Here is a 22,805-nt window from a genome sequence, read left to right as displayed (position 1 = left end):
AGAATCATAAGGATAGCCAGGAAACTGGTATAGTTTAAAAGAAAAGAAATATGGCAGCCCCCATATTACTCTCTCATTACAGTTGTCCTTTAATAATAACAATAATATTTATATAGTGCTTTTCTCCCTGGGGACTCAAAGTGCTAATGTTAATGTTAACGTGCAAGCTACCTTCCTCTTTATTTTAGTCTAATGTATAAATGTGGACTTATTTCAGATCAGGGAAAGACATCACACCCCATAACATAATCTTAAGCTGGTCACTAATGGTCCAATTTCTAGCGAAAAATCGTTCGAGCAATCAGAAACTCTGATCGGATTGGTTGTAAATAATCTCCATTGGTGGACAAAATCGATTATGAACGAGTGAAAAAAGATGTAGCCCGAATGAATTTTCATCGAACGAAAATTTGGATTTTCTTGGTGGTCGTGATAGATAGGAAGCAAAGATTGGTTAGTTGATGGTGTAGTGAACGATTTTGTCCGATCAGAATTTCTGATCGCTCGAACGATTTTTCGCTAGAAATTGGACAGTTAGTGGCCACCTTTAGGCTGCTTTCACAGTGGGACGTTACAGGCGCACGTTAGAGCAGCCTGTAACGCAGCCCAACGCACAGTAATTAAAAATCAATGGGCTGTTCACAGTGCCCACGTTGCGTTACATTGTAATGCTGCACGTCAAGAGAAAGTACTGCATGCAGTACGTTATAGACGGCTAAGCCGCGTTACACTGCTTACACATGCTCAGTAATGTTGGGGAGGAGCGGAGAGCGGCCAGGCACATGGCTAATTAATATTAACTGCACTTTCTGATGTACAGTGTTTACTTCCTGGAGCGGCCGCACTGTGCGGCAATTGGCTGGCGGGACCACGTGATGCTGCATGCGTCACAAAGTACGCATCACGGACGCCAGAGTGAGCTGCACAACGCGGCTCACTCTGGCATCTACATCCAACACCACCAGGCGTTGCGTTAGGGGAACATTATGCGACCAAGACGTCCCCTAAAACGCAACGTCCTGGTGGGAAAGCAGCCTTACCAAAATAAGGGTAATCACCCCCAGTGTAAACAGAGTAAAATCCTAAGTCTGGTACACATGATGCACTTTTCCCGTCACATCATTTGGTCGTCCAATAGCTTCTGACCTGTCTCCCGATCATTCATCCCGTTCTTGATCAGGTGCAGATTGGACATGTCAGAAATGATCTATCAGCCCGTCAATCTGACAAGAAATTGCAATGTGCGTGCCAGCCTTTACCCCAACTAAGGGTCAATTATCATCTGCCAGTGTAAATATGGTAGAATCTTCCACATCTTTTGGTCATGTGCTCATTGCCGACCTTTCTGGGATGATGTACATGACCTACTCTCATCCCTCTTTGAGGGGAAAATTCCATATTATCAGCTACAGCGCTGCTACTAGGCGCATTTGGGAAAACGTCCCTTTCGGAGAGGAAGGTCCTTTTGGCTCGCCTACTTTTGGCATATGCCAGAAGAGCTATCGCTCTCAATTGGAAAAAAAATGCCCCGCCAGGGATCTCAGATTTCAAGGCTGGAGTAAATGCAGATCTGCCCATCTATAAATCCATCTATAAAAATAGAGGTTAACCCAAGAAATTCTATAAGTTATGGAAATGCTGGCTGTCACTTCTTAAAATTGATATTTAATGTTTAAGTGATTTAGATACCACGGACTTATGATATGATCTATCCTGTAGGGGGGAGGGGACTCAAGACTCTTTGGGGATGTTGGGGAGGGTTGTAATGTTCTTTTTATATGTATGTATAAAAGAAAATATGGTAGAATCTTACCCCGGATGAGGGTCTGAAACTCTCTGTGTTTCGCTCTTCCGCTTTGGAGGTCGATTTTTAGAGATAAGAGGAGGGTAAAGAGCAACTTATCTTTTTCATACAACCCTCTGATGGAATATCTGTACACTTCAAACGTCAAATAGTCAATGATGCTTCTTGTTCTCATCTGTGAATGAGGACTTTTATCAGACCTGAATAAATGAAGTGGAAAGTAGAAATGTCATTGTCAACTGAAAAATAACATACTAAAAGATGAAAATGAATTCAGTTTATGTTCATTGGATTTTATAACATCCGCTACAGGCAACAGGAAGCCCCTCATGTGCTTCTGGGTGGGGCATAAAAGCAAAGATAATTCCATATTAAAAGAATTCATTCAAAAATCCTAAAGTCTGATAAGGCTAGAGAATGTATGGGTTTATAAGATAATTTAATAAACAAGTTTTGTGAATGAACCCCAACACAAGCTTCAAATCTAACAAAAAACTATGAAGCCTCTTTTCCACGGACAGTTCTCAATCTCTCACAACTGCTTGCTGCTGCCTGGTAACTGCTCACTGCTGCCTGGTAACTGCTTGCTGAACACACAGTTCAACAGTTTGTGATGAAGAGGCCTTATAAACTAGGTTTTCTTAATCAAAATACCAATTGAATATTGATTGTCACAAATAAGTAGCATGGTAATTGTTGATTACCATGCAGCACCTGGCTTAAAATGGCTGCAGATAAAGCCTCTCTGCTAATTTAGGCCTCTTTACCACAAAGGGCTCTATTCTCAAAGACTTCCCGCATGCGGTAAAGTACATGCGGGAAGTTTGCACCCAAAATACCGGCAAGTTGGGATTCTCAAAATGTTCCGCATGTTTTTTCCCGCATGCGGAAAACATGCGGAAAATATTAGTGAATGTGGAAAAAATGCGGAGTTTACCGCTGGCGGGAATATAGCGGTAACATTTTGCGGAAAATTTGGCTCTTTGAGAATAGAGCCCAAACTGTTGAGCTGTGTGCTCAGCAAGCACTTGCCAGGCAGCAGTGAGCAGTTACCAGGCAGCAGCAAGCAGTTGTGAGCGTTTGAGAGGCATTTCACTGCCTGTAAACAGTTTGTGGAAAAGAGGCCAAAAGGCACAGCATGAGCAATTTTATCCACAGTACCAGAATATGCAGGGTCAAAACCAACTACACTATCTTCCTCTACCTAAGGCCTATTTTCCACGGACAGTTGATAGGCAGTGAAATGCCACTTAAACTCCAACTACCTGGTAACTGCTCACTGCTGCCTGGTAACTGCTTGCTGAGCACACAGATCAACTGTCCGTGGAAAAGAGGCCTTAGGACCCATTCATGCGCAATTTAAATGTAGCTGAATGGCAGCTGTTGTAACACCAGGCCTGACACGTGGTGGCATTACCATGCGGCTTAAAACTGTCTCTGTGTCTCTGAAATGTGTCTTAGCACGGCAACCACTGTGCTTGGATGCAACTGCATGGGGGGGTTCTGTCCAGAAGGTGCCCGGCCGGTGGACGTGTGCATCTGACGTGCGCATTCGTGCCTGGTGCTTCCAGGCAACAAGTGTCAATTGGCATGCTGAACAAATACCTTTACTACAAATAGCCTCAATGAGGATTTTGACTGGAAAGGTTATTTGCAAGATATCTATATGGCAGTTTTATATGAACTTTTTGTGAGGATTATGTTTTTTTAAATAGGTAGCCATATTGTTCCAAGGTAATGTAAAAGACAACTGAAGTGAGAAGAATATGAAGGCTGCTATATTTATTTCTATTTAAACAATACTAGTTGCCTGGCAGTCTTTCTGATCTATTTGGCTGCAGTAGTGTCTGAATCACTACAGTAACAAGCATGCAGATAATTTTGTCAGATCAGACAATAATGGGCTCTATTCACAAAACTTCCCATACATGACTTATTTATCACCTAATTAATAAAAATTACTTTAAGCACATTTACAAGCATTTACAAACAAAATAATCACTTTTAGAATCTAGAATCTAAATGGTGCCCATGCCCCACACGGCTCATAAACAAGGTTATTTGTTTGTATTGACCTGGGGAAGCTGGCTGAGACCTGTGAAATGTGTTGTCTACAGTATAACTGTTTTATAATAAAGACTCCTTATTTACAGCTGAGTGAGTCCTCATTGGAGTTAAGAGTGACACCTCTTTTTATTTACTGTATAGCAACTATAGCTCCTACTATTATAGCTTAATTGGGCGCCTCCCCAAATTTTCAACCCAGTTGTAACCCTACACCTCCAAAAGAGCAGATCAGTGAATAATGGCGCAAAGCACCTATCTATAAAAATGGCGCCGCATTAAAAAGATACGCTTATCACTATTTATCGTTAGTACTGCATAATAATGGCGGACAGGGAAAAAAGAAGAAAAATGGCACACAGTAACATTATTTATCAATAGCGCCCTACATAAGCCAAACTGCAGATGTTATTTAACTGCTAAACGGTGAATGGATTTAATGTAACACTGCCAAGGTTAGGGTTAGGCACCACCAGGGGGATGGTTAGGGTTAGTCATCACCAGGGGAGATTTAGGGTTAGGCACCACCAGTGAGGTCTTAGGGTTAGGCACCACCAGGGGTTGTGCTTAGGGTTAGACACCTCCAGGGGAGTGGTTAGGGTTAGGCACCACCAGGGGGTGACTAGGGTTAGGCACCACCAGGGGGTGACTAGGGTTAGGCACCACCAGGGGGTGGTTAGGGTTAGGCACCACCAGGGGGGTCTTAGGGTTAGGCAGCACCGGGGGGTCTTACGGTTAGGCACCACCAGGGACGTGGTTAGGGTTAGGCACTACCCCTCCCTGGTCTAGGGGTTAGGGATAGGTACAGAGAGGGTTCTGTGTGTTAACGCTAATTTTCAATAAAATAAACAGAGCTAAATAATGATAAGACTTTAACATTAAATAGCGATAAGTTACAAACGGATTAGCGGCAACACCGTGCGCCATTATTCGCAGGTGCCATTTTCAGATGGATCCCAAAAGAGGTGCTAACCTTCACTACTCATGCACAGAGTTCACCAGTAGAAAGGTCCATAGGAGGAAAGCGACCAACCAGTTCAAGAAGGTTCCGGGACACCGAGCGGGAACGGTTAATTTCCGCATGCCTATATGGTGGTTGCAGGACTGCAACCCATGCTGGTATTTACTACCCACAATCCCTTATTGATTTACCTACTTAACGATACTGCACAATTGGGCTCCTGGTCTCCCCCTCTATACAGGCAAAAGGATCTCCACTCCCCTTGTGAAGGGATTTCCAGGAACCTGGACCAAAATTAATGATAGTATATTTTTGCTCTTTGGGAGCTTAAAAATTTAACCTACCGTAGATAAGGTGAAAACTGATGAAAACAGGTGAAAAAGCTTTGTGAATCCTGCGCAATGTTAGAAACATCTGATCTGCTGCATGCTTGTTTTGAGTCTATGGTTAAAGGTATAAAGCCCCCCTCTACACCATGCAATTCCACACGCGATCGATTGAATTCGATTGGATCGAATTTGATTGGATCGATTAAATCCGACATGTTTGATCGGGATTCAATCGGTAGTGTTATCGATTTTGCATTGTTATCAATGCAAAATCTACCTCACTACCGATCTAATCCCGATCGGATATGTCGGATTGAATCGATCCAATCGAATTCGATCTATCGCGTGTGCAATTGTATGGTGTAGAGGGGGCTTTAGAGGCAAAAGATCAGCAGGACAGCCAGGCAACTGGTATTGCTTAGAAGAAAATAAATATGGCAGCCTCCATATCCCAATCTGCCTGCCTGTTTGGGCTTGTGATTAAGGTTGCACTTACTGATTGCTAATCAGCACTTCATAAAGGTCACACTGCCTGAAACGCTGTGCATGTTTCTTCAATGTGAATAAAAAAAAAGCCACTCTGCATTAAAACCCAGGTGGAGGCAAACAGATCTGCATCGCAGCCCCACAACTGCCATTTTCCAAAACAGAACAGAGATGGTGGCCTCCTGTCGCTGTACATTGCCCTCAGTAGAAGTTCCCTCCGAAGATGTGTGCATGTGTAAATAAAGCCCAGCATGTTCTCCATTATCTCAGCGTAGTGAGATGATACAAAGATACAGACAGCCGTCCCACCTAGCATTCTGGATATTAAATAAAGATGTGAATTGCAGAACAGAATGTAAAAATATCAGGCTCATCACAGATTGTCTCCGGTAAATGTCAGCATAATCATTGTTTGTGGAGAGGAAAATTGAGCTTCTGGGTAAATGTGGATGAAGCTGCACAGAATGTAGATTTGGGAAAATACAATCACAGCCGGTCTTTTCAGAAAACTGTTAGAAATAAAAAAGGTTAAATAGTTACCTGGCCAATCTTATTTCCTGTATTTGTGCGACACTGATATGTTACATACAACCTAAAGGTGCCCATAAACGGTACAATACCCCCGAACGATCGACCGTCCGATTCCACTACTCTACTCATTTTTGGATTGGTCATAGTTTGTGGCCCAAAAGATCGTTTTGCAAAGGTTTGCAGTTATCTGATTGGCCGGTCAATCCTTAATTTTGGCCTGGGCGCCGCCATAGACACAATGTTATTATGTGTATGGCCGCGCAGCAGTGTAATTTGGCTGTGCACATCTCTGTAGGTTTCACTTCACTTGCAGCCTGTGAGTGCTGCCCATTGCTTGCTGAATAGTGATTAAGGCCGCCTGGAATTTGTGTGGCAGCAGGATGAGCCGTCATTCGTCTCACCCTGTACCAATACATCTATGCTAATGGGCACCTTTACACAGAACCATGCGAACCATGTACTGACAGTCAGGCCCAATTTACACTATGAGGGCTGATTCACTTCTCATGTTCCTAAAAAGTGAAATCATTCCTGAGATGAACAGAAAGGTAAATGGTGAGTTAAAGTGGATCTGAACTCTTGCACAGGACAGAAGGACAACATAGAGAAATGCACCCTGCATGTATTTAGAGAGTTTAGCCTGTCTGATTCCCCCTCATTTGTGTCTAATCACACGTTGTAATTTGATGTCTCCCCGTGTCACCTGACCTGACTGCCACAGCAGATAAGGTCATTTGAAAGGACAGGAAGTTAACAGTATGTCTGCTTCCATGAAAGCAGGAAGTAGAACCAGTGCAGATTTATAGAAGGATTTGTATCAGCTGTAACAAAGAAATGTTTTGTTTAAAGTTGTTATGCGTATCTTTTGGAGCAGACAGCAAGTTCTGGGTTTAGGTCCGCTTTAAGACACAATGGGAAGAATCCATTGTCAGACCAAGTCCACCAGTAGATTGGAAATGGTTAAAAGGAAATAAATTTGGCAGCCTCCATACCCCTCAAACTGCAGTTGTTTTAAAGATGTACCAGGCTTAAAGGGGAACTTCAGCCTAAACAAACATATTGTCATTAAGTTACATTAGTTATGTTAATTAAAATAGACAGATAATATAATCTCTTACCCACCATGTTTTAAAAGAACAGGCAGACATCTTTCTGGTTGAAAGGAGGTGACAGGGAGCATGAGACACAGTTCCAACTGTTTCGTGTCCTGATCACCCCTCCCAGTTGCTAGGCAACGAGAACAACATCAGCAATCCCATCGTGCTTTGCACAGTATCAGGGGAAAAATGCCAGGGCGGTTTTCCTTGATGGGGAGGAGCTTAGCTTCTGTGCAGCCAAAAATGAGGCTTGGATTAGAAAAACAAAGTTCTGATGCTGTGAAACTGTTAAAGAAACACCAAGCCTTTTTAGTGCTGCTGAGTAGAATTTTAGTCTGGAGGTTCACTTTAACCACCATTTTATATTTTGCACGTGTGATATTATGACAGTCTTCCAAATAACATAATGTTCACATTACATGCACAGTAGATGTCAGATTCCTGAAGTAAGAGACATATGGAGGCTAGCATATGTATTTTCTTTTCACCAATACCAGTTGCCTGGCTGTCCTGCTAAACTCTTTAAAAAAGGCAAGTAACTTTCTGATACTGAATGTAAGGACTAATGCTGGGAATACACCATGAGACTTTTTTGCAGATAGATGGTTCGATAGATAATTTCCGACAGGTCTGATTTAATTTCTGAATGTTGTTCTGATCGATTTCTCATAGAAGTGAATGGAAATGAATTGGAAAAACGATTGGAAAGTAAATCTGCTGAAAAATCTCATTGTGTATTCCCAACAAAAGCATAAATCATATTATCGTACTTGGTCATGGAGTTGTCAAACAGCTTCAGGAACTGGACCAGCGAAGTCTGGTACATCACATTGACCACACTCATCTCTGTGATGAGGAAGTAGAGGACGCTGCCCCTTGTGGCCGCCGGCCGGTACTCCTCCTGCGTGCTGGTAATCTTGGCTTCTGTCTCGGCGGCGGTGCGCAGCTTATTGCTGACATTACTAGCCGTTTGCTTGGTTCTTGTGAGCGCTTCAATCAGAGACTCATCGTCTAGCAGAGATCCTGCGTGGGCAAATAAACAGTGGCAATGAATAATGTGTGACACAGTTGTACGCTGGTCTCTTCATCCCCACCTAGATAATTCTTCACTGATTGCAAATGACGAGGTGGTGAGATTACAATTATTACTACAAGTTCCATATACTTTTTGGCTTTAGATGTAATTATCGGATGGGCCAGTGTACTGTGCTATCAGGTCAAACGCTCCCAAAGAAATCACTCTTCATTTATCTTCTTCCACACGGTGTGTGTTTTGATTACTTCTTCTTAAAATGGGCACAGTGGGTGTTTGCTAATCAGTCCGCGTTTTTCATGTCACCCCGGAGACGAGGGGACCGTGACTGCTCTGTCACACACTGAATAACAATTAAGTAAAGTTACGTTAAACTAACCCTGTCACTATATTTAAGCAAATGGCGGGGTGTTTTTAAGGTGAAAGAGGGAACTTCATTATCCCACCTGTGTTGTAAAGAGAACCATTTTAAAACTAGAGACACTTAAAGGACACCTTAGTCCTTAATTAATTCGGAAATGTGTGTGTGGGGGCGGAGTTGAGGTGCGCATAGGCTTACTGCATCTCCCATGACCCAGCCTCCTTTATCCATTTATCTGTAACCAACCCTGTTCCAAAGCCCGGGTGGGCACGAGCGCAATATGTCGGCTGGACATAGCCAGCGCGAACGGTCACCAGGTACCCAAGCAGACATACTGCACATGCATGCGTAGTATGTCTGGGTCAGGTGACTGTGCACGCCGACTACGTCTTTCCACGAGAGTACACGCGCGCTCCTGCGGACATACTGCGCCTGCGCCGATCAGGGCATTGGAACGGGGCTGGTTACAGCTCAACAGAAAAAGATGTTGTGCCACGGGAGCCTATTCTCACCTCCCCACACACACACAGGGTGTCAATTTCCAAATTAAATAAGGACTAAGGTATCCTTTAAAGTGTACCCGAGACTTTAATACTAGCAGCATTTATACTTAAAGGGAACCAGAGAGGAAGCACCCTTGTGTATTTTACCATGTATATCAGTAAGAACATTAGAGAAAACACTTACCATGCTGTCTGTTTCGTCCTCACTGCTAAAAGTGTCTGTTATCAGCAGTCACAAGAATCCCAGACTGAGCAATTAAATCTGGCTTTGCTGGGAATGATTATTGCTGAGTCATTATAGCAAAGCCACAAGGGGGCAGGCTTGGGCTTGAAATAACACCACAGAAGACAGATTTAGCTATAATCTTTCTGTAGCAAAGCTAGACGGAGCAGCCTGACTTCTCAGTCGGGGATTCTTATCAGACGTGATAACAGTCAGATTACACAGAGAACAATGAAACAAAGGGCAGATTAGGTGTTTACTGTCATGTTCCCACTGATTTATAAGGTAAAATCCAAGAGGGTGCTTCATCTCTGGTTCTCTTTAAAGAGAAACTCCAACCTAGAATTGAACTTTATCCCAATCAGTAGCTGATACCGCCTTTTACATGAGAAATATAATGCTTTTCACAAACAGACCATCAGGGGGCGCTGTATGACTGATTTTGTGCTGAAACCCCTCCCACAAGAAGCTCTGAGTACAGTGGTACTTTTGGCAGTTTGTTACAATGTAACAAGGTTCACAGACAGGAATTAGCTGTTTACAGCTGTCTCTAACAGCCAAAACAGCTAGGAGCAGCTACATAACCTGCCCACAGTAAAAATGTCACCATGTAATAAATGTCAGAATGTAAATCGGGGAGAGGAAAGATTTTACAATGAGCAAACACTGACTAAATCATTAATACATAATTATGGTAAAAAATGAAGCACTTTTTTTACTACATTATTTTCACTGGAGTTCCTCTTTAACTGGGGCTTCCTCCAAGCCCCATGCACACCATTGGATCCCTCGCCGCCCTCCCAGGCTGTTCCTTTGTCCAGCAGTAAGGCCCAGTAAATTGGCCTGTTGTGCTCTAACTCGCATCTGCAGCCCTGCCATGCTCCTATGGTGGGGAGTATTCTGCACCTGCCCAATACTACTGGGACTGGAATGGACGAGTGGCCAATTTACCGGGCCTTACCGCAGGATAACGAAGCAGCCCAGGAGGACAGCGAGAGAACCAACAGCGTGTATAGCGCTAGAGGAAACCCCAGGTAAGTAAAAATGCTGCTAGTATTAATGTCTTAGGTTTTAATCAAGGTGGTCATACACCAATTAATTTAGCCCACCACATTCGATCTCTGTGACTAAATCTGCTGAAAATTGATGTCGCAACATGGCCAATCGATTGTAATGTAGATCGATTACCAGCTGAAATTGATCAAAATTATGGATCATACCAAATGGAAGATCTTGCTTGAAGGAGTGCGGGGCAGCGGTACCTCAATGGCCTTTAGCATCAGGGCCCTAGAGCTAGTTCATGCCGCCCCCCAAGTTAATAGTGCTCCCCTGGGATCTGTTTCACTGCAGAGTGCTCATGGCAATGGAGTGAACTCCCCTGTCTGGCTGGTAAGCACAAGCAAGAATAGATCCCTTTTGATCAGATTCCGATCGGAGAGAAATCTTTCTTTTGGGCATGTCAGGTGGTCATTTACTTGAATATGGCCACCTTTTGTTTCACCTGCAGGAATCAGGTAATAGTTCATAGAGATAGGTTAGTGTTAAGAGTAGGAGTGGTTAGTGTGAAAGAAAGGTTAAGTAAAATGATGGTAGAATATCGGTAAAATTACCAATATTCTACTAGCGGCTTTTCCTGGCACCCAAATTTCCAGACAGTGTACACCCTCTTATCCCGATCCGAACATTTGTATAGCGCTTTTCTCCTTTCGGACTCAAAGCGCTAAAGAGCTGCAGCCATTGGGACGTGCTCAAGAGGCCACCCTGCAGTGTTAGGGAGTCTTACCTTGAACTTACCGAATAGGTACTGACCATGGCCAGGATTTGAACCCTGGTCTCCCATGTCAAAGGCGGTGCCCTTAACCAGTACACTATCCAGTAACTAGGAGGAGCTCCACCAGGGTCAGGAGGAACTGCCCCTGTGTTAGGAGGAATGACTGTATCCCTCCTCCACATATTTCCAGCATCACCAACGGATATTCCACAAAACCCGCCCCTCATTAGGATTGGCATCACTGACATCACACCCACCTACTGTGGCGGTCAGCTTGTAGAGAAGATTGTCCTCCAGATCCTTCATCCTCCGCCGGTTAATAGTGATGTCCTCCATCAGCCGGATCCTCTCTGTTTCCAGCTCCTGTTCACATCGGCCATGCATATTGCATTATATTTCTGAGAATACTACTAAATTTACAACTATTTTTCTCTTATGAATGTACACTAAAGTAACACAGAAGTATACATGAACCCTGAGCTTTATAAGCCGGAAACATGATGATCACGTCACTATCAGCCAAACTTGTACAAGGAAATAATTGTTTTCAGGTATATGCCCAGGAGAAAGACATACAAATAACTATGAGTGCTAAAGGTGTCAGTAGGAGCTCTCCCAGTGTCAGGATGAGCTTCACCAGGGTCAGGAGGAACTCCCCCTGTGTCAGGAGATATGTGTCTATTTCAGTGCCGGTGAACTGGGCACAGGGTGAGTCCAATGAGTCCAAATTTAGCTACCGCTAAAATTCCCATCTGGGTTAAATTTTATTCCCCCTCTGAGTCGTACCAACTCGGAGGGAGAAGTAATTCCGTGGGCGGGCCATAGACTATAGCATTGCTGCTATAGCCACGCCAAACTCAGGTGCCATGCAGCCAGCACTGTGCGCCTAGAACAGGCGTCCCAAGGAGGAACTCTCCCAGTGTCAGGAGGAACTCCCCTAGTGTATGGGCTCAGTACATGTTATGCCCCTGGGGGTGGCGCGTGCAATCCCATTCATTATAATGAATGGGATCGCGGGCCCAATTGCCCCAAAATGCGTGCGTTCAGTGGTGAATCGCAGCGCATGTATGGAAACATCAGAGAGTGCAGTCTATGCACACTCTGATGTCCCTGCGATTGTATTTCCATAAGTGCAGCTAAAAGCGTGTATATGGAAACGAGCCCTAAGGAGGAACTACTCATCACGATGGTGGCCGAAATGCTGCATGCAGCGCATTTGGTATTTATACAAACTACAAACATTGCATTGAAAATGGTCGCATAGGGATCAGGGGCGTAACTAGGCCCCACCGGGCCCCCCTGCAGATTTTCAGAGCGGGCCCCCTCCCCCCCTGGGGCCCGCTTGTGGCCGGTTTTTGGGTGCTGGAGGGGTGGCAGCATGAGGGGAAAGCCTTGCCCACAGTCGGTGGGGAGAGGGGAAGTTCCCCCCTCTCACTCACCTCGGGGCTCTCCCCTCTGCGCTCCCCTCCAGCTAGTTAGTGTGTGGGCAAAGGCCAGTGGGCAGCGAGCAGATACATACCTTCTTCCTTGTGTTCCATCGCCGCCTTCTCGCTCTAGCGGCTGACGTCACTTCCGGAAGCGGAAGTGACGTCAGCCGCTAGAGCGAGAAGTCTCCGATGGAACGCACGGAAGAAGGTATGTATCTGCCCGCCGCTCGCTGCCCACTGGCCTTTGCCCACACACTAACTAGCTGGAGGGGAGCGCAGAGGGGAGAGCCCCGAGGTGAGTGAGAGGGGGGAACTTCCCCTCTCCCCGCCGACTGTGGGCAAGGCTTTCCCCTCATGCTGCCACCCCTCCAGCCCCCAAAAAACGGCCCAGAGCGGGCCCCAGGGGGGGGCCGGGCCCCCCCCGCGGGCGCAGGCGCTGCAGGGCCTATTGCTACGCCCCTGATAGGGATACATAGTTATATTATTACCTTCAACTACATTAACCTCTTTGCATCCAGACCTTGTTTCCCCCTTATGAACCAGAGCAGTTTTGATATTTTAGCTATGTCCCTATTTAATCAGCAATAACTTTATCCCTACTTATGATACCTAAAAAAAAAAAAATATTTTGTTTTTTTCAAGACTAACTAGGCTTTCATTGTATTGCATTATTTTCCCCTGAACAATTTTGTCTTCCTTGCATTTTAATAGGAAAAATATAAAAAAACACATTATTTCTCACTTTTACCAATTCCAGTTTAAAAATAAAAAACGCTATTATAGATAACAAGCACACATTTCTTTTGGCTATTTCTACTGTTTATCCCAAAACTTAAATTACATTCTTGTCACAATTTATGGTGAAGATTTTTGATTCTGAAATAATTGCTACAGTGTGTATTTGTCACTATTAACTAAGAAAATAAAAGTATTTAAAAATCAATCTTATTGGCTCAGGGAACCTATATTCCCTTTCACCAATTAGTGCTGTGGCAGATAGTGCTGGAGGTGTGCATGGGAGAAGCCCAATCCTGCACAGCACAGCTTCAGCTACAAGACGTATCTCTATGTCCTCGTGGCTTACAGTCACAGAGACGTAGATTTGCTGTAGTGGTAGAAAAAGTGGTTAAAGGACTAATAAGGAGGCAAGAGACTTTTTCCTGCCACTTGGAGACATCAACCTGACACTGTTAGCAACTTCAGTACTTTGTATGTCAATGTATTTTGTGTAAGTGTGTGTATGTTTGTATGTATGTGTATTTGTGTAAATGTATGAGTATATGTGTGTAGGTATGTTCTGTGTAGTTTTGCGTCTATGTGTACGTGTGTATGTACATGTGTGCGTAATCCCATGTTTCTGAGCCTGTACCTGCTTCTCGGCGATGACGACCCTCTTCAGCAGCTGGTTCTCCAGCCCTTTCTGTGTCACAGTGAAGTTGATGACAGAGGTTTTGGCATAGATCTCAGGAGTAAATAATGGATTTGGCAGTTTTGTAGTTATGTACAACTTAAACTTGTCCATCACTTCTACCTCCTTGTCAGAAACTTTCACCTGAAATAATGAAAGTATAGTGATTAGTCAGTGCTTTGCCACTGCAGGTGCACGGGAGACCTCGATGCCTTGTGTATTGTGGCGTCTCCCCACATTCAGATTACTCAGAATGGCTGGTTTGACAGATCAGGTTCTTGTAAATTAAAGGAACGGGAGGGTAGGAGGCGCCCTTAGAGGTACTAACGATCAGGCTTTGGTTGGAATTTTGCCGATAGTTATGCCGATTGTTGTGTGTAAGACACACACCAACCTTTCGAAGGAAATCTATATACTGTTTCTGGTAGTGGACGTATTGCTATTATACAATTATTGGTACAAGAGATTGGAATGATCCTACCTTAATAAGTAGTCAGATCCATTGGTGTAAAATTTAGAATTTATTGTAGCACTTAAAATGACAACGCGTTTCGCGGCTGAAACCGCTTCATCAGGTCGTGTATTGTGCCTTGGAGAAAAAAAAGGAAACAGGGCACTAAGGCAAAGGAACATCACATAATATACTATTTGCACTAAAAGGTTTAAGGATTCGCAACCTGTGATAATGATTTTAAAATGATTTTCCAGCCATCATTATCACAGGTTGCGAATCCTTAAACCTTTTAGTGCAAATAGTATATTATGTGATGTTCCTTTGCCTTAGTGCCCTGTTTCCTTTTTTTTCTCCAAGGCACAATACACGACCTGATGAAGCGGTTTCAGCCGCGAAACGCGTTGTCATTTTAAGTGCTACAATAAATTCTAAATTTTACACCAATGGATCTGACTACTTATTAAGGTAGGATCATTCCAATCTCTTGTACCAATAATTGTATAATAGCAATACGTCCACTACCAGAAACAGTATATAGATTTCCTTCGAAAGGTTGGTGTGTGTCTTACACACAACAATCGGCATAACTATCGGCAAAATTCCAACCAAAGCCTGATCGTTAGTACCTCTAAGGGCGCCTCCTACCCTCCCGTTCTGCAAATTCCCCCTGGGATCAGGGGTCACCACCTTGGCCAAATCGGAAAAAAAACAACTTAAAGACAAACCTTAAATGTTGTTCCTGATTTGATGAAGTTTTTCTCTAGGACGTTATCAAGAGCCGGGTCCAGCTCTTCCTGTACATCTTCAATAAGGAGAGGTCTCCCCAAGGACAGGCTATCTTCCAGGTGTGTGCGGAAGTATTTGTGGTTTAGTGATGTCACCTACAACAGATTAATAACACATGAGGTCATACAGCTGGATATCAGGAACAGGACACTACAAGCTGGTGAAACTGCCTCCAAAGTCAATGTTTCTGAAGCCATTCATGTTGAAAACACCGGTATACAGATCCTGAGGCCCCAGCAGAAGCATCTCAGGCTCCCATTGGTTGCAATAGGCCAATGGGAATCATTCCTCCCCAGGGAGGATTTTCATTGGGTCACGGAGTAGTGGACAAATTAAAATCTCACCTGGGGAGGGACAATTCCCATTTGTCTACTGCAACCAATGGTAGCCTGAGATGCTTCTGCTGGGGCCTCGGGATCTGCATACCAGCATTTCCACCAGGCAAGACGCTAATGGATGGCGCCATCGGTGGCTGAGGACAGGAATGGACGGCAGCAGTAGTGGAACGAGGCAAAAATAATGGATTGGAAAACCAGATAAAACCAGAATTGGTTCTGATTGAATTGGAAAACCAGAAAAACTGATGCGCAATGTAAGAAGCTGATCAGTTTAAATGGAAAACAGATCCATGTTTGTGGGGCCAGTTTTTTCACCCAGTACAGACTGAATCCAGTCTACCTTGGTGTCCTCCCTCACTAAGCCATTTAACAACAGTCCAGTGGCAGGATTATAGCTAACCATTCAGCCCGGTGATAAAACTGAGATTGGCTTGTATTTTGTGCAGTAAGTGACGCGCAAGTACTTAAAGTGGACCTGAACATAGAGAAATGCACCCTGTATGTGTTTAGAGAGTTTAGCCTGTCTAATTCCCTCTCATATGTGACTAATCACCAGTGTAATTTGATCTCTCAGCTGAATGCCACAGCAGAGCAGCTAATTGGTGAACACAGGATGTTAACCTTATGTCTGCTTCTCCGTGAAAGTAGGAAGAGGACACACTGCAGATTTATTGCAGTATTAGTATCAGCTGTAACAAAGAAAAGCTTTTCTTTAAAGGTTATTATGTTGTTGCTTATCTTTTAGAGCAGAGAGGGAGTTGAGTTCAGGCCCACCTTAAACATTCCTGTAAGAGTTAATGCTGTTTCCTGAGATCCACAAATGTACTGTAATGTATAAACAGCGGCAGGTCTGCCTGATCTGACTCGACTCTCGCGTCTGGGCGAATTAATGAGCTTATTTCCGCAGCCTTTTATTTACTTACAGCCTCCAGCACCTCAAGTGGTAAGAACGTGCGCACTCCAGGTGAGAGCAGAAGCATCATTCTGTACTGTTCTAAATCCAATTATAAGAACAAAAGTGACTTGGAGACAAACTTATGCTGATCGGTGAACTGTGATGAGATGGGAACTGTGTTTATCTACGAAGAAAATGTATTTCAAAATAAATACAATTCCACCTTTGTTGAGAAATCAGCAATCTCTCCAGTTCATCTCTGCACATTACTGGGATTAAAACTAAGGCCACATACACACATCAGACCATAGTCTTTGGAAAATGAAAGATCACAGACCAATCTTACCACCCTTCCTGTAGTATAAGAGCCATACTCTACACAGTCTTTTCTATGGAGCTGAACTCCACATCAGGAAAAAATCTTTGCAAGATGCTGCACACACAGATGCTGTACAGACACAAAAGATCAGTATCTGCAAAAGATCTGTTTCTGCCAAAAATCCATTCCTGCAAATTGCAATGATAGTCTATGAGATCTGCAGATCATCATACACACATGATTTAACTGACATTCATCTGCAGATCCGCAGATCTAAAAATCCATCCTGGTGGATCTGATCTGCAGATGAATGTCAGTTAAATCATGTGTGTATGATGATCTGCAGATCTCATAGACTATCATTGCAATTTGCAGGAATGGATTTTTGGCAGGAACAGATCTTTTGCAGATACTGATCTGTTGTGTCTGTACAGCATCTGTGTGTGCAGCATCTTGCAAAGATTTCTGTCTGATGGGGAGTTCAGCTCCATAGAAAAGACTGTGTAGAGTATGGCTCTCATACTACATGGAAGGGGGTAAAATTGGTCTGTGATCTTTCATTTTCCAAAGACTATAGTCTGATGTGTGTATGTGGCCTAAAGGTTCGTATACACGTCCGATAAAGATCGTTCGTTACGAACGATTCGTGACGTTTACACGATATTCAAATTAGACTGAAAAGATCGTTCGTAATGAACGATTGTGTACACACGTGAACGATATAAGTATAAAGTACTGAACGACGAACGATAAAAAAATGCGTGCGCAAACGGAAGTGACGTTATGACAGGCAATAAGAACATGCGTTATCGGACGATCTTTGTACACACTGCAACGATTGAACGATTATCTTTCGAAAAAATCCGCCGGGTTGGATCGGTCCGATTGAACGATAACGATCGTTATCGTTCACAAAAACGATCGTTCACACTTTTTGAACGCACGATTATCGTTCCGATTGTCGTTATCGTTCGTTTTTGAACGATCGTTATCGTACGTGTGTACTCAGCTTTACTCTTTCATCCTGGGAACCTTGATTCTGAGCACAGTCACCCAGCCCCTCCACCATTATCCTTAATGCCTGGTACACACCGTGCAATTTTCTTGTCAGATAGATGGGTCGAATCGATTATTTATTTCCAATCGTTTTTCTGATCACTTCTACACAAAATCGATCAGAAAAACAATTGGAAATCAGACCTTGTCGGAAATAATCAATTTGACCCATCTGATGGGAAATTGCATGGTGTGTACCAGGCATAATAAAGTCTGCCAGGCAGGGAGAATCCACATTCTGTTTGCGTAGTTGATTACTCATGCAGGAAGAGGAATTAATAGGTTTCTGTATTAAAACACAGAGTACAGAATCCAGACTAGGAAATAAGTGCAGTTTCTGCTCGCAATAAAAGTCTGGTACACACATCCAATTTTAATTGGTCAATGGTTGATCAATGTTACTACTTTAATGTATTGTGAGGGCCAACATATTTTGAATACTATGACCAGATTCTGTAGGTACGCTCTCACACTACAAATAGATGGTAAAATTGGCTAGTGATTGGCTAATCAAAATTGAAGGCGTGTACCAGGCTTTAAATATATATTAATCTGACAAATACAGAATATAAACAGAAGGCTTTCTATTACAATACAGTGATCAGTTGTAAAATAATCCCATCCATATAATATGGCACCAACCTGGAGATCATTGTCTTTTTCTTTACTTTTTATCCATGTCTTCCCCTGAGCCTGGGGGTCAATGAGAAGAGGGTATCTGGTTGCCTTAGTAACAATGATGCCATTTTCAATGGACAGATCATCACCCGGTAAGCCCTGAAGGTTCCATTCACTCACCTACAACAGAGACAAAGTTCCAAGTCTTAGGGCCAGTGCACACCAAAAACCACTAGTGGATCCGCAAATGCTAGCGGTTTTTGAAGAGGTTTTTCTGAGCGATTCTAGGTGTGTTTAGAGCAATTTTCTAAACATGCCTAGCGGTTTTTTGGGACATTTTTGTGTAGCGGTTTTTATATTTTTTTGTTACTGTACAGCTTTTAACTGAACAGCTTCAGTAACAAGATCGCCTGGAAAACCGCTCTGATCTAGCGTTTTTCAGAGCGGTTTTTCACTTTCCTATACTTAACATTGAGGCAGAATCGCCTCAGAAAACCGCAAAAATGCTGCAGGACACGAGTTTGCGTTTGGGGAAAAAGGAAACACTCTGGTGTGCACCATCCCATTTACTTTCATTAGCCAAGCGGTTTTCCCCCCGCAAGCGTTTTTAAAAATGCTCAGAACCGCTCTTGGTGTGCACCAGCCCTTACTCAGATAAAGCCCAGGAAGATATTTCAGGGTTTTCCAAGACCAGAAGCTGCCAGAAACTTTATTTCAACACAAAAATTACACACAGTTGTCATAAACATTTTTTTAGGTACTTGACTTCAAAATACAGAAAATAATAATCAAGTCCATTTTAACGTATACCTGAAGTGAGAGGGATATGGAGGCTGCCATATTTATTTGCCATTTAACAATACAGATTGCCTGACTGTCCTGCTGAGCCTCTGTCTCTAATACCCTAATGCTTCATACACACTTGAGATAAAAGTCTTTGGAAAATGAAAGATCACAGACCAATTTTACCCCCTTCCGTGTAGTATGAGAGCCACACCTACACAGTCTATTCTATGGAGCTGAACTCCCCATCAGATAAAATCTTTGCAAGATGCTGCACACAAAGATGCCCGTACACACTCAAAAGATCATTATCTGCAAAAGATCTGTTCCTGCAAAATATCCATTCCTGCAAAATGCATTCATAGTCTATGAGATCTGCAGATCATCATACACACCTTGTTTAACAGACTTCATCTGCAGATCAGACAATCATCTGCAGATCTGAAAATCCATCCTGGTGGATCTGATCTGCAGATGATCTGCAGATGATTGTCTTCTAAACAAGGTGTGTATGAGGATCTGCAGATATCATAGACTATGAATGCATTTTGCAGGAATGGATCTTTTGCAGGAACAGATCTTTTGCAGATAATGATCTTTTGAGTGTGTACGGGCATCTTTGTGTGCAGCATCCTGCAAAGATTTTACTTGATGGGGAGTGCAGCTCCATAGAATAGACTGTGTAGAGTATGGCTCTCATACTACATGGAAGGGGGTAAAATTGGTCTGTGATCTTGCCTTTTCCAAAGACTTTTATCTCAAGTGTGTATGAAGCATTAGCCATAGACCCTGAACAAGCATGCAGATCAGGTGCTCTGATTGACTTCTGACTGGATTAACTGCATGCTTGTTTCAGGTGTGTGATTGAGACACTACTGCAGCCAAAGAGATCAGCAGGACTGCCAGGCAACTGGTATTGTTTAACTGGAAATAAATATGGCAGCCACAATATACTGTACTTCTAAGTTCAGGTGTAATGTTAGCATGCTGAGTGTTTAAGCAATATTTCCACCACTTAATATAAGCCTACCGGAAATAAATTGTGTTTACATGCAAGATAAAATGGAGTGGCCAGTTTCTCTGGATCCTAAATCATGTGCCTGAAAGATAAGAGGACTTTTCAGGCTCTTTAAAGTGTACCAGAGACAGCAAACCCCCAATAAAATATACATACCCGGGGCTTCCTCCAGCCCCCTCCGGCCTGATTGCTCCCACGCCGTCCTCTTCTCCCTCTCCGTACTGGCCCCTGGAAAATTCATCAGTCTGGGCCAGTCAGCACATGAGCAGTCCGGCCAGATGCGCTCCCCTGACTCACTCCTATTGCTGGGAGCGTTCTGCGACACATTAACACTGCACAGGCACAGAACACAGGCGACGTGAACGCTACAGGGGCTACGGAACGGAGGACTTTCTGGGACCCATTGAAGGCGCACGGAGGGAGAGGACACCATGGGAGCAGGCTAGAGGGGGCTGGAGGAAGCCCCAGGTATGTATATTTTATTTGGAAATCGTCATCTCAGCGTTACTTTAAAGGACCTCTGCCGTGAAAATCCTAAAATTTTAAATATATTTAAACATATACAATTAAGAAGTATGTTTGTTCCAGAGTAAAATGAGCCCGAAATTACTTTTCTTCTACTGTATGTTCCTGTCACTTACAGTAGGTATTAGAAATCTGACAGAACCAACAGGTTTTGGGCTACCCCATCTCCTCTTGGGGGGTTCACAGGGATTTCTTTATTTTCAAAATGCACTTAGTGAATGGCAACAGCCAAAAAAGTGTACGGTGAGCAGGGAGGCTGGTCAGCATCTTTGTATAAATCTTTTTCAGGGAATGTCTTTATAAAGAATAAAGGCCATTGTAATGATCGCTGCTGCAGCAGCTATTACTGGAAGTAGTAGTGCTGCAGCTCAGGCAGTTCTGATCTATTTCCATGCAAGCTGCATAGCTTTGTCTGTCTTTCCCTGCTGTCAGCTTGTGACTGATTATCATTCACCTGTGTGGGAATCTGCATGTCTGCTCCCATTGGATGACCTCAGTATAAAGATCTGCTTCCTGCAGGGTTTCCTTGGGTTTTCATAGCTTCAGTGTAAGCCAGTCTTGCTGTCGCTTTAGCCCCCGATCGTGTTTCTTGTTATAAAGATACTTTGCTGGTCTTTGCATCATATATTGGTTCATTGCCAATATATATGCATACCAGCACGTTTATTATTTTCCTTGTATTTGTGTTACGTTAATACATCAGTGTCGCTGATGTATACGTACACGATCTGTTTATATCCTGTGTGCAGTTAGTCAGCTTCCAGCACGTTTTGGTAGGTTGCGCGTACCGTGACCACCCGTGCTAAGGTAGTTACCCTGCTTCTGGTTCTGTTTGTGGATTGCGTTCATCTCTGCGAAGAGATAACGAATCCTTCTGAATCCTGTTCTGTTACTGTTTGTGGATTGCGTTCATCTCTGCGAAGAGATAACGAATCCTTCTGAATCCTGTTCTGTTACCGTTTGTGGATTGCGTTCATCTCTGCGAAGAGATAGCGAATCCTTCTGAGTCCTGTTCCCTGTGTTACTCCATTCCTAGTCAGCGTTCCTGCTTATGTCATATATCGGTTCATTGCCGATATATACATATGTTAGTCAGACGTTACAAATAGTTTCATTGATAGCTGTAATTGTAATACGCTAGGAAAACATACTTATTGTATATTTATCTGTGTTGCGTTCATCTATCTTAATCCTGCTATTTTCTGACTATCCTGTCCTGTCTTTGTGAGGCACGCCATCGCCGCATCGCATTGGCTGCCTCATTCCAGTCTGTCTGGGTTTGGACGCTTGCTGTCGCTAAGTAGCCGCTAGCTAGCAAGCGTTCATTCTGTCTACCTGTCCTGATCTCCTCAGTTCTGGTTTATGCGCTCAGCGCTACTTTGCGCTGAGACGTTATAACGAAAGCATTGTTTGTGGCTGTCAGATCTGCACCGGCTCTGTGCGCCACAATCTCCTATTGGAGTCAGTCCTCCCCTCCACTATACTAGGGATAGCCTGTTTCCTGGTGCTAGTGTGTGTACCTCCTCCACGCCAGCTCATGCGTTGCATGCTGACTGTGGAGAATACACCACCAAGCGTAACATTATGAAAACCCCATTACCAATCCCCATTGTGGGGGGGATTCCCAGAAAGTATGACACTGTTAATTATGGTTCCTGTTCCTTTAAGAAATTTGAAGAACTTAGCTTTGAAACAGAAAATGAGTTTTTCTCTGAATGTGCCAGGTTCCTGACCAATCCTGATCTCCAAGCGACTCCTGTTTCAACCTGGGCACTCCAACTAAGTTATATTTTGTTTAAAGGGGAATTATTCCAGTGGGCATTTGATGTTCTCAATCATTCCGATTTGAAAGATAGACCGCTGGAATTTCTAGCGTTTGTGATCCATAACTGGTTGCGCATAGATCCATTGCCTTTTCCTCTTAATGAACTCCTGGCAGCAGGCCAATCAGCTGCTCCTTCAATTGCTTGCAAGAATGAGCAGCAAGCAGAAAGTGTTACTGATAATTTTCCTGC

At 43.5% G+C, this 22,805-nt stretch overlaps 1 protein-coding gene across 4 annotated transcripts in view; it reads right to left on the bottom strand.

Moving 5' to 3' along the window:
* The window catches only part of DNAH8 (dynein axonemal heavy chain 8), a 491,368-nt gene that overhangs the window by 90,557 nt on the left and 378,006 nt on the right, over positions 1-22,805 (bottom strand). For all 4 annotated transcript variants that reach the window (XM_068232705.1, XM_068232706.1, XM_068232709.1 and 1 more), the window contains 6 exons: positions 18,489-18,644; positions 15,178-15,333; positions 13,960-14,142; positions 11,421-11,526; positions 8,043-8,295; positions 1,814-2,004 (listed from right to left, as the gene is read on the bottom strand). In XM_068232705.1, the coding sequence (XP_068088806.1) occupies positions 1,814-2,004; positions 8,043-8,295; positions 11,421-11,526; positions 13,960-14,142; positions 15,178-15,333; positions 18,489-18,644 (1,045 nt within the window). The remainder of the gene's footprint in view (positions 1-1,813; positions 2,005-8,042; positions 8,296-11,420; positions 11,527-13,959; positions 14,143-15,177; positions 15,334-18,488; positions 18,645-22,805) is intronic.

This window comes from Hyperolius riggenbachi, chromosome 4, assembly GCF_040937935.1.
Source record: "Hyperolius riggenbachi isolate aHypRig1 chromosome 4, aHypRig1.pri, whole genome shotgun sequence".
Lineage (NCBI taxonomy): Eukaryota > Metazoa > Chordata > Amphibia > Anura > Hyperoliidae > Hyperolius > Hyperolius riggenbachi.
The sequence above is the reverse complement of the archived record's forward strand: the minus strand, read 5'-3'. Positions and strand labels throughout refer to the sequence as shown.